Genomic DNA, 12,188 nt, shown 5'->3' with positions numbered 1-12,188 from the left:
GATCTCATACATATACGTAATATCGTACTTATTTCAACGAGTTATTACCAAACTAAACCATGCACGTATGCATTTTTCACAAGATCTACCTTCATTTTTAGTGTATTCTATTTTATTTACGGAACTGTCAAAAATGAGTTGTTCCTAATATATTATTAGTAATCGATAGAAAATAAATTTCTTCCATATTCTACAAGAAATTCAATCTTCAAATAGTTAAAGCTGACTACAAACGCTTAATCGATATTTTGCATTGTACATGACAGTTGCGCTCACAGTGACGATCGTAATAGACTATACACGATCTAAAATCATTCAGATCTACAAAATACGACGTTCAAAAAGCTAATTCGTTCGTCGACGACGATACAACAGTGTCAAGTATTCCGTTTAATCAGATCGTACGCGCTTCATTGCTAAGCGTGCGAATAATTTGCCGAAAGTTCTCTCTCGATTCTTATTGGAATCAGGCAGTGTGTGACCTAGATCGAACATAATCGAGGTGTTACGCGAGATCGTAAAGCTGACCGGCGCGTGGGGTCGATGCGAAGGCATCCTTTTGCGCGAGTGAACGTGATAGTTGCCAAATCCAATCAAGCCGATAATTGACGCGGCGTCCGGCGACGGTGTAGGTCAGTCCAATGTTTTCCGTTTAAATAAATCAAAAGGCCGATCGAACGAATTTAAAACGCACGAACAAAACAAAAAAGGAAGAAAAACGGGGACAGAGGGTGGGAAAGGGAAGAGAGGGCGGATGTTCGACGGTTCGATTGATTTAACCGTAACTTCGGTTGCGTCTGGCTGGATTATCAAGAATTTAACGAACCATTGAAAAAGTTCACCGGCTGCCTCCTGCCCGCGTTATTTAATTATTCCTTCGTGTTCGATGAATTCCGACCGAATCGAATCGAAGGCGTGAGCGATACAGATGCAGGCGAACCGGACACGCGCGATTAACGCGTTCCACCGTTCCTTTGTGCGAGTTATTCGATTGTGAACTAGGTTTCAGATTTGGGAAAGAAAATATGGAACGTACAAATTGTTGGTCGAATTGTATTATTTTGTTTATTCCTATATTTTTACCGCTAGCCTTTATTTCGAGTTATAACTTAAAACAACAAGAATGTAAAAAATGTTGTATAAAAACGGTTCGCAATTTAGATATACTCGAATTCACGGTGTTTCCTGGAATAGTGTTATATATTTTTTTTATTGAGAATCTTGTTGAGATATGTATAATTTTCTATGCTGGACTGGATTAAATGCGTAGTAGAGATACTTGTATGTGGGTATCAGTGTGTGGAGGTAGGTATGTGCGTGGCGTCTCGAAAACAGATGAATGTAAACTATTCAGTGGGTTAACAGTCGGGTATAGAAGAAAGTGCTGAGACGCGTACAAGTGTGCATCGATGAATATATGAGAAATCGTCCATAAAATAAATATATTACTATTCTAATATTAATCCCAAGTATAAATTTAGTGTTCCTATAACATTATTTCGGCTTCAAAGATTCACAATTCTCAACAAATCTAAATTGCGTGTATTAATTAATTATATAATTTCTTTCTGTTGTTCGTCTATTAGTTTGAAGAGAAGAATATTAAGCCCAAACGAAAAATTACAATAGACGAGGTACGTAGATAAAAATAACGTGAAATATATCGCTGGAAGTCACGAAATAAAATTATCGTGAAATCATTCTTCCGCAGGGAAGATGGACACATCTGGATTAAGCTTCATTTGCCTCGTTCCAATTTAACAGGTTACGATAAAATCTATGTATTATGATAAGAATAAAGTTAATTTATCAAGCCTATAGGGTCCCTTACTTTTTTTTCGATCCGATAGAATCGTTCATAGTAACGATCTTCTATAATAATTATTTTGGGAAGCGTATCGTCAGATACTTCAGTTCGTGTATTCGAATTAAAAGCGCTTGTAATTACAAGAATATAGAAATTTGACATTGGACGTTACAGAGTTTTATACTTAAAGCTTTAAGAACAATGCAAACACTTTCCGAACCATGATCGACCATTTGTTAAATATTGGTAAATGGCAATCAACGCCTGAAAGGGTGTTCTTCGTGTCAAGATGGCGAAGCTCCTTCGTCGGAATTCCTTATTCATTCGACTTGATTCAAAGAAAGACACCGTCTTATTTCGATGCTTTTCCAAGACCTTTCATCGAAGATTTATAAATATTAATGGCCGTGAAAATTGTATATACACCGACGGAAGATCTCCATGAAAACGTTGGCTGTAAGTTTCCGCGAGAGATTTATGCGACGACCGATTTGTATTCGAAATTCACGAATACCCCGCGAATTCCCCCTCCCCTCTTTTTCCCGTTTTCATTGATATTTGCTGTGATATTCCATGGCTGTTATTCGATTTTCCGAGCTTACTCGTAGCTTTCTGATCGTTTGTAAATATCTCTTTCGATCGGCAAATGGACTTAACAGGTGACGAGGAGCAAAGAAAATGCTAATTCCTTGCCGTTCATAGGGAAGAAAGCTCTCCAGGGTTTTACAAATAGAATTCCAGCTACACCGCCGTCGCATCTTTGTCGTTCCTGATCTCTTCGCGATATAGCGCAACTACTAAGAGACTTGTACAAGCTCTTAGATATATTGTTACAAGTTGTACATCCTAAATGCAATTATGTGTAACGCATTTATTGATATGTGTCGTCTGTGAAAGGTTGAACGCGAAATAACGAAACGAATTAAGACTCCGAAACTCTCCACTTCGTATCGAACCTCGACAGTTTGAGGTCTGAAGAGTGTATTGTTTCTCTGGAAGGGAAGCAGATTGTTAGCTCCAAGAGACACGAGGCTCGATTGTGCATATTGCATTAATCGGCATATTAGATTCGCTCTTAGTTTCGCAGCTGTATAGGGGGAAGAGAAGAGAGAAGGGAGAGGCAGACGATTGGGAAACGTTGAAGAGGCAAAGCAAGGGGGCGCACCCTGACGTAATCGCGCGGTATTCTGTCTCTGGCCTTCTCACCGGTCGTCTCCGTTCTGTGCCGACGAGGGTTCCGCACAAGAGGCGAAATAAGAGCCATTTCAATTGTGGCGAGTTAAACCGCCAGCAATTACCGTTAAAATTACACGATACTTACCGGGCCACCGAAATTCTGCATTGCGGCAGCCTCTATTATTTCGCAGCCGGGTCGTCTCGGCTACGTAGCTACGCGTTCCATTGTGAACCGAACATGATGCTGACCGACTCTTCGCGACCACCTGCGCAAGCCTTCTCTTTAGCTGTACACAGGTGCACGCCAATTGGACACGCCGTTGGATTTATCCGTAGCAATGTTCGTTGTCGTGGATGCGCTTCTCCGCTCCATTTGCTCTATCGAGAAACTTCTGAGGAGAGGAGGCGAGGATGAACAAATTTTTATCCATATATTTTATAAAAAATCATTCGGATTTACAGAATATCCACTGTTGTTGATTTATGGAATTTTTATGAAAAATTGGTCGTTGCGACTACATTGATAATAATAGTTTTTTTATATTTTATGATGAATCAATCAAATTGCACCATCCAAATATACATCGTCGTAAATCTATTCGATTGTTGTGAAAAGCTAGTAACGATAATAGAAGCTCTAGTAATAACAAGCGTGGGTAAGGCATAATGAATTCGGAGAAAATTTCCTTTATAAAGAAGAGAAATCTTTTTCTTTTTTAAGGGAAATTGCTGAGTTTGTTTGAAATTAATCTATCCATATTTGCTAATAATAAGTTTTAATATAGTTCATGGATTTTTTTTTTTTGACTACCAATAGTGCACAATTTTCCGATTATTACTCTATTTCATTTACTTTGTTCGTTCGTTGGTTTCTCCTATTCTCTCTCCCTGTTGTCCTTTTTATTTTTGTATTTTCCATTCCAACAAATGATATTAAATTTCCAATTGATCATCGTTATCATATTTCTACATCCATCTACGTTTGTTCACACACATGCACGCATACTTTATGAAATATTGTTACAGAATTCGTGATCAATATATTGACAATAATTTAATAGCGCTATGGGGTTTAATTTTGTAAAATGTAAATCAGAGTATCGGTGGTAGATGATTCTTTGCTACCATGCATTTCAATGCTATCAATATCATTGACAGAAATTTTACTAAGGTGTAAAACATAAATTAACGGCATAGTTAATGTATTTCTGATATTCTGCGTGAACAAATACGCTTAATGTAGTCGATATTCTATATTACAGAATTAATGGACCACGTTGAAAATTCGGCCATGAATTATGATAATTAATAAAGGTGTATTTACGCAAGAATTCGGATCATTGAATTTACCTTCCTATAAAGCGGAAATATGGTCAGTGAATAATAATTAGTTACGCCGTTACACAAGATACGATTTAGTGAAACAAATGGCAAATCTAAATCGTACATTCAATTTGCAAGCAACAATGAAAATATTGATTTGATTAAATTCTTTATAATCTAATGATTCAATATTATTCGATAGTACTAAGGTAAAATTAAAATTTCAATGTATAATTTCATTTCGTCGTTATATGTATAAATCTTTTATTCGCTAAATCAATTTTTGGATCTTCGATCTTTTGCTTAAGCATCGAAAGTTTCCTACCAAATTCTAGAATCTCCAAGAGCTTTATTTGTTCATAAATCATTTCACGGTATTTTTATTTTATCGTAATTTTATCAGAAGAGATTCAGCAAATAGAATAACATAATTACTTACTTACCTGATATATTAGACTTTTATTAGACTATTAAATAACTATAATAATATTATAATTAATAAACTATTAAATAATATAGACTATAACAAGTTATACATATTAAAATGAATTAAACGTGATTAAAGTGAAATATGGGATTGTTAAAATGTTTGGTAATGGCTCCAATTTTTAATAAGACATTTACTATTCCATGTGACAAAAAAATAAAGATAAAAATATAAAAACTATGTAAAATGTATAAAATGTTGCTGTGATAAGCAACTGTGACAAGCGAGACACAGTAGCAGTCTGATTACATTATTGAAGAAATTCCGAAAGGTATCTGTTCTCTTCGGGTCAGCTTAATGATATTGATCTTAGCTCGTAGATGATTGCCACGTCCGAAGAATTCTTCCTGCTGACTTTTCACGGTTTCGGTATGTCAGCTGGCTCTTGATGAAGCAAACTGTGCAATGTTTGCGAAACCTCGACGACAGGAATCCTTAGGAGCCCAGAAACTATCCAACGAATCCAAGACCAATACAACATATTCTTTGCAGTAGTCAGTCACTATTCTTGACCCAAACAAAAAAGGGCGGAAGAAGAGTTAAAACGAACCAGCAAACGGTGTAGTCTCTTCTGTGTTTCGAAGAAACCAAGAATCAACATCAACTTGTATCTGTATTGCATTGTAACGATATTTAAGAAAAATTTTCTTATGGTTTCCCATTCCTCGATAAAATTCTGACTATGTGAAAAAGAACCATAATAATCGTACGTTATTATGTGCCATTGACTGGTAGGTACATTGAACAAAAGAAACAATCCAATGCGTGGATATAATTCCTATAAATAAGGAAACTTTTACTCGCATAAATGCAACTAGTCGTAACACGAAGAATTTTATATCTATTGCTTTTCTAAAATATATAGTTTGAAAATATATTTCTTATATTTCTTATTTCGTGTACCGATTACGAATGAAATTAAGTTGGAACTTAAAAAATTCTATAAAAATAGAAAAGACATGAAAAGCGCACGAGTGATAAACTTCCCTTAATTCCTGCGTAAAGTTACTTTTATTGCGAATAGAATTTACCACGCTACCATTTCATTCCTAATCATTGACACACAGGTAGCTCTGCATTTTTCTCAAAAAGACAATAACTGAATATAATAAAGTTCAATAAAAAAAATGTACATTAGTTTAAAAATAAAAATAATAAAGGAATAATAAAGCGAAACAAATCGCGATGTTTCGTTGTGTCGCAGAATCTGTTGGGCAGACTCAACGATTTGCGTAATCCTCGAATGGTGGTTGGACAACGTTGCGCGTCGAAATATCGTTGGTTGGTTCCGACGAAAGCGATCCACAAATTCGTCCCGTCCCGATCGTCGAAACCACAATTTTAACCGAACGGTCGTAATTAAACGGACTAAAACTGGATAATTGATGAGGCACGTGTAGGAGGGGAGTATTGGCAATATTGGTAACGGTCGGATATCCGAACATAAATCGAACGAATACTCATACATGTATATAAACATACACTTTATTATGATAATTTATAATTGCATTCGTATTCACAATGAATATGCGCAATAACGTATTGTAATTAGATGTATAAACTGGTCTATGGAGTAATAACCTAGACTAATCAAGTTTTGCGGCTAATTATATACGGCCCACGTACAGACTCAATTACACGTCGATCTCTCGTATCACGTACGTTTCGATTTCAAATTGATTTTTATCAAATTTTGATCGAGAAATGATCCAGTTGACACAGGAGCAACCAATGTGTATTTCAATGCGATGCCTTGTTTATACCATTTCTTATTGGTATTCTTAAAGGTATGCGTGATATCGTTTTAATTTTACGATAAACGTGTTCTTAAAACGTATCAAATTCTTTTCGTTTGTAAAAACGGAATTACCATCCATCATTTTCACCAGTTTGGTAATTCTAAAATAAAAAGATACCATTAAATTTCTGATCGATTCAAACCATTGTTATAAATCTATCGTTATATTTTAGATTCTCGTCGCTAATGATCCAGAAGTCAACGCGACGTTAAATTGTTATTTAGAAAAATGAGGCAAAGGAAGAAGAGGCAAAGAATCCTTATTTTTTTTATTAAGGTTCTTTGACCACTGTAAAGATCATGAAACGTCAGATCGACGCGGAATCTTATCCCGTTCGTCTACATTATAGACACCCAACGACGATCGACTCTCGTGGAACAATCGACCCTGCCAATCAGAAATTTCGCCGGGAAATGAAAATGCGAAAGTAACGCGACAGGTAGTTTTCTGCGAATCGTTTCGAACTCTGTATTCCCCGAAAATTGGTAGGAACTGAACTTGGTTTGGCGATTCAACACGAACCTCGAAATGTATCGTTGGATTTGTTCGGTTTCGCGTGTGTGTATGTCAGGAGCGTTGAGCCGTTTCACACATTTCTGTTTTACCATTTACCTGTTTTCTTTCTTCTTTTTTTTTTTTTTTACATAGGTAGCTTCTTTGTGACACATTGTTTTCCGTGAAATAAGTTCGTTTAAGCTCATTTTTATCCATAGGCTTCAGTTCTGTGTACAAACAGAATACAATAAATATATGGGGAATAAAAATTGTAAAAATTCGCGTTCTCGTACGATACTCGATCCGTAAGATTGAAAAACGATGCCGTAGGTTGTTTTCTCTTTTTATTCGTGTTGTACTGTACACAATAAGCGATGAACAACTCTCGTCTGTTCGCCTTATTCGCTGAGCAATTATTGTAACAATTTCGGTACCGTTCTGGTAGGAAAGCATAGCTATATAAATACTTCTCCGTTACCTATTCGTTACGATAATAAAATAACGTTTACATCGCCGTCTGAAGGAATTAACTGGGTCCTTAAATTACGTCGATTCCATTACAACACCGTTTCCAAATGAAAAGTATCGTCGTACCAGCTTTTCCGAACACTCAGTCGCTCTGGTTCATATGCACGCGTATTTTTAAACGCTAATCTCGATTTTAAAGAATCAAGCAAATAATATTCGCATGAATTTCGTCGCGTGTACACGAAGTGTTGCGTGTTTCGATCGACGAAAGAAATATTTAAATATCGAGGATATAAAATATAAAACATTTCTAAAGAAATACGATCTTATCCTTACAAATTCCTCGTGTCTGATCAAACTTTTATTTTGATCGAATCCTAACACAAACGTGATTTTCTAAAAAATATATCGTTCACACAACACCAAGCGACACGATTCAACCGAAGCAGCGTCGGCGTTCGTGCGACAGCACATTTAAAAAAATATTTCATCTTGATCGAATCGACCTTCAGCGACTACCGATTCTCTAGCGACCTCGTTGCTGGAATCTCGTTCGTAACTGACAACGAGATCGATTCTCAGAAGCAGTTTCGTGAGGTAAATTGCTGCTTGGTCAATGACAGTCTCCTCTGTTTCATCACCAACGTGCTTCGATCCGAAAATTTTCGACGAGAAAAGAGGGATACGGGGAAATACGTGAATGAGGAGGAATGCGTGGGTCGTAAGAGGAGATAGAACGTATACATGAACCAACGCAAACGTTATCTACAAATTCACGTCACGTTCGTGCATCTTGACATCCACGAATCTTATTTGAAGCTTCCATTGCACGACTTTCTCTCTCTCTCTCTCTCTCTCTCTCTCTCTCTCTCTCTTTCTTTCACATCTAATGCTCTCGAGAGCGACCGATTTGATGAAATTTGCGTGAGAAATTCACTCGAATTATTATTACTCAAACGTACAATATCGTAGTAGAGAATTGTTCAATAAGCATCGCCGAACTTTTCGATGTTTTCTCGAATCTTTTTTTTTGTTAGTATACAGCGTATATACATTGGTCTTCCATTAAGTTTTGGCAACGTTTCGACGAGGGCGTTCGTTTAAAGCGACGATTTACGACTACAGGCAAGCACGGGTGTGCAATCAACGAAAAGAACGAAAAAATAAAAGCGGAAAAGAAACGAAAGAAACGTGCTGCGTCACTTTCGACCACGTTCTAACGAGAAACTTGGACGTTCTATCGAACCAAAAGATACACAAAAGAACTCGCCGCCATCGGACTTCCTTTTAATTGAAAACCGTTTCTCCTTCTGACGTTTCTAAGAGTGCAGCAACACACGATTTCTCGGTTTACCGATGGAAAGACGGTAGCTACGATCGATCCGTCTATCTTGCTGGAGGACGTCGAACGAGTTTCCCTTTCGTTCCGATTCACCGATCGTGGGTTTCATCGGTTGCTTTTAAATGAAACTTCGATTGATTGGTTGTACGTTGCCGACCTGGTTTAATCTAGGTCGGAGAATATTCCGAAATCGGGTTGTTTTTACCTATCATTAATTCCTGAATATTTGTTGTTTCTGATTAAGAAGAATTGAAATGCTGAAATGAATTTAATAAATTGTTGGAATATCATTTTTTATTTCTACTTATTTCCTTCCAAAATTTTTCCTTCCAAATATTCTATATATGTATGAAAAAAAGAATAGATTTATTGGGTGAAAGAAATAAGATAAAATAATGTTGGAAAGACGAGCGTAGTCATAGATCGAAAAGTAAAACGATTATTTATATTCCTTCGATTACAGTATCATTGTTAAACTGCCAGCTATTACTAACTCGTGTAATACACGTTTACGCAAGTTTATATTTTTAAGAAAATAATTAAAAAAGTGAAACCTAAATATTATAGATATTATAATTTATAATATTTTACTTCGAATATTTTATATATTTCTGTATATTACGTACGTTCTGTACATACTTGCACCTTGAAAATCTCTCATAAGCGCATAAATATCCGCAATCAAATTATTATCTCTCGTAATCAACATTTTAACACATAGATATTAAATCGTGCTTTAGCCAAACGTTCGATACGTTGCCGAACAAAGCTCATCGAAGAATGACGTACATCATTATTATCTTTTCTCTTTCTTCCATCGACGCATACTTCCTTACTCGATTTTCTTACAAAAGCCATACCAAACGGCCAGAAACGCCGATACGTTTAATTAAACGCTAAATATTGGCACCGTGTAATTACATATGTGCGGAGAACTACGTGTCCGGCAATTAGAGACAAAACACGTACAGAAGAACGATCCGAGAAAAACGATTATGACGATAGCGAGTCGATTGTGTACGTGTCTCTGTAATACTGCCCGATCATCCTCGATGCACGTGTGAAAAATAAATTTCAGAGTAACTTGACTCTCTGTTCGATCAAAGTTCGCCGTGTCGTGTCGTCGCGAAATAGGGACCAATTAATATGGTTAATTAACTATATTTACACATTTACCAAGGGCTTCTCCGATCATATCTCAGTCCATTGTTATCAATATTGTCCGCTATGAACGCATGCGTCTCTGTCTCGTAGGAACGACGTAGAGAAAGAAAAATACTCTTCGAAACGACGCTTCTGCGGAAGAAAAGCGTAAACCAGATTTCACCCTCGTGATCGTGTAATTTTCTCTATCGATCGGTCGTACAAGGTCTTCGCGATATTTTCAACGTATCACGAACGTCGTATATTTTGTGGTATGCTTCGTCGATCCGCGTATTTCTCGAAAAAAGAACGATCATTAAGGGGTTCTGGATTAAGGCTTCGTTTACGAATCGACTCTCGTTAGATTCTTGTTTCGCTCCTTTCGTTCCCCAATCGAACGTTTCCTCTCGAAATCCCTCTCGATCGCGAGAAAAAAATTACACGGAAGAAACCCAGCGAACGGGTAGCATCGCGACGAGCGCTGCTTCTCTGAGAACGTCGAAAGCACACTCAAAGTACAGCGAATAATTGTTTAAAAACACGTCGACGCTACCTCGACGATAGTAGTAACTATATAACCAACGCCGATCAGTTACTCGTCCAAAAGATTATCGCCACACTCCAACTACGTTACTCTCATTTTTATTTCGATTAGAACCTTCCATCGCTTCGTTTCGTATTACCCGAAGGTAGACTATAAACGGGGAACCTAGTCGATGCGCAGCTCGCTTGGTCCTCTTCAATGAAAACGCAGTCGTTGTGATCGATGTCTGCTACAGCCGCGGTGCTTATCGCGATACATATCGTAGACATCGAATACTTAAATACCGCAACTCGTTTTCCGGAACGTTTTCTCGACTTGGCGTATATCTCGGCCATCTCGTGACATTTCACTGGTCGCCGCATACACCTGGAGTGTGACGCGAAAAAACGCGGAAACAACCACCTATATTTTCGTCTTCCGTTTCTTCTCCTTTCGTTCGCATTGTAAGAGACTGAAACGCGTGAAAAGTAGCCGAGAGTACCAACAAGTCCTAGACTCGCAGCTGTTCGAGCCACGAACACATCGACAGACAGAAACTCGTCGAACTGCCAGCGTTTAAGGCGAGAGGATGAGAAACAGAGACATAGGTGGAGAGTTAGTCGAAGAGTTTCGCGAGCTAGAGCGTCTCCAGGAGGTTCTGGACGAGAAGCGCGGGAGCGGTCACGCGTGCCTTTCCCTTTCTAGACTGTCTACAGGTACGTACGTTGCAACGAGGCGCTCGCTCCAGCTGTTCCGACTTGTTGCTGTCCTGCTCGAGCTGCACTGACACGCTGGCGACACGCGGTGTCGAACAACCGCCCTGCTGCAACAGACAATTCGACATGTTTGAAGGGGAACCCTGACGTTTACTGCCTCGTCGAGTGTACACGGGTTGGAACACGCGTCGAGGGGACTACCGCCCCGGATCGCCGATCGTGGCTAATCAACCCCGCATGCGGATCAACGCCTCTGACTTTTCGTTGTTTCGCCGCGGCTAAACAGGTGGTTCATCTGTCGCTTATTTTCTACTTTACAGGGAGAATGTGGGTTTCGATGAGCGTGGTTGAATTCAAGGAGAATATTGTGAGAATTTTGTGAGATATCGAAGGCTGACAAGCGAGTATATCGCCGGGCGTAAGTATTAGGGTCATCTATGCTTTACGCAATTATTGAAAAATTTTAGCAGAATTCTACTTGGCTGGTATTTTACATTATAAGGTACTTAACACGTGATATAGGAATGAAATAGGAAATTTATAATAAAATAGTCGTATAAAAAATCAATAGTAGTGTTTTGGTGTTGTGTGGATTTATAATAGGTTTAAGAATCGATCGAAGGGCGAGTTTGTAAATTCTAAATTATTAATATTTATTTTCAGGTAGTACCGAATAATTTGTTGAAATATAACTTGACAGGCTCCAAAATTTGAAATCCACGATTTGCTGGTGTGTAACAAGAGAATTAAATTACTCGATAAATTAATATATTTTCTAATATTAATATATTCTGCAATAGCGAATCGAAAGTACTTCACTCGATAACAAAAATAGAAAGTTCATGCAATCACGAGAAATATAAGGAAAAGAGTATTTATAACAATCAATAGGAAACGTTCGATCGAAAA

At 37.8% G+C, this 12,188-nt stretch overlaps 1 protein-coding gene across 1 annotated transcript in view; it reads right to left on the bottom strand.

The window, feature by feature from the left end:
• Nucleotides 1-7,413: 7,413 nt before the first annotated feature.
• Nucleotides 7,414-12,188, bottom strand: part of LOC100740423 (protein O-mannosyl-transferase TMTC1-like) — a 50,274-nt gene continuing 45,499 nt past the window's right edge. The window contains exon 9 of the mRNA XM_012388681.3: nt 7,414-11,386. Within this exon, the coding sequence (XP_012244104.2) occupies nt 11,201-11,386 (186 nt within the window). The 3' untranslated portion in view covers nt 7,414-11,200. The remainder of the gene's footprint in view (nt 11,387-12,188) is intronic.

Source organism: Bombus impatiens, unplaced genomic scaffold (genome assembly GCF_000188095.3).
Source record: "Bombus impatiens unplaced genomic scaffold, BIMP_2.2 scf_0571, whole genome shotgun sequence".
Classification (NCBI taxonomy): domain Eukaryota; kingdom Metazoa; phylum Arthropoda; class Insecta; order Hymenoptera; family Apidae; genus Bombus; species Bombus impatiens.
Note: the sequence above shows the minus strand (reverse complement) of the source record. Positions and strands in the feature narration are given on the sequence as shown.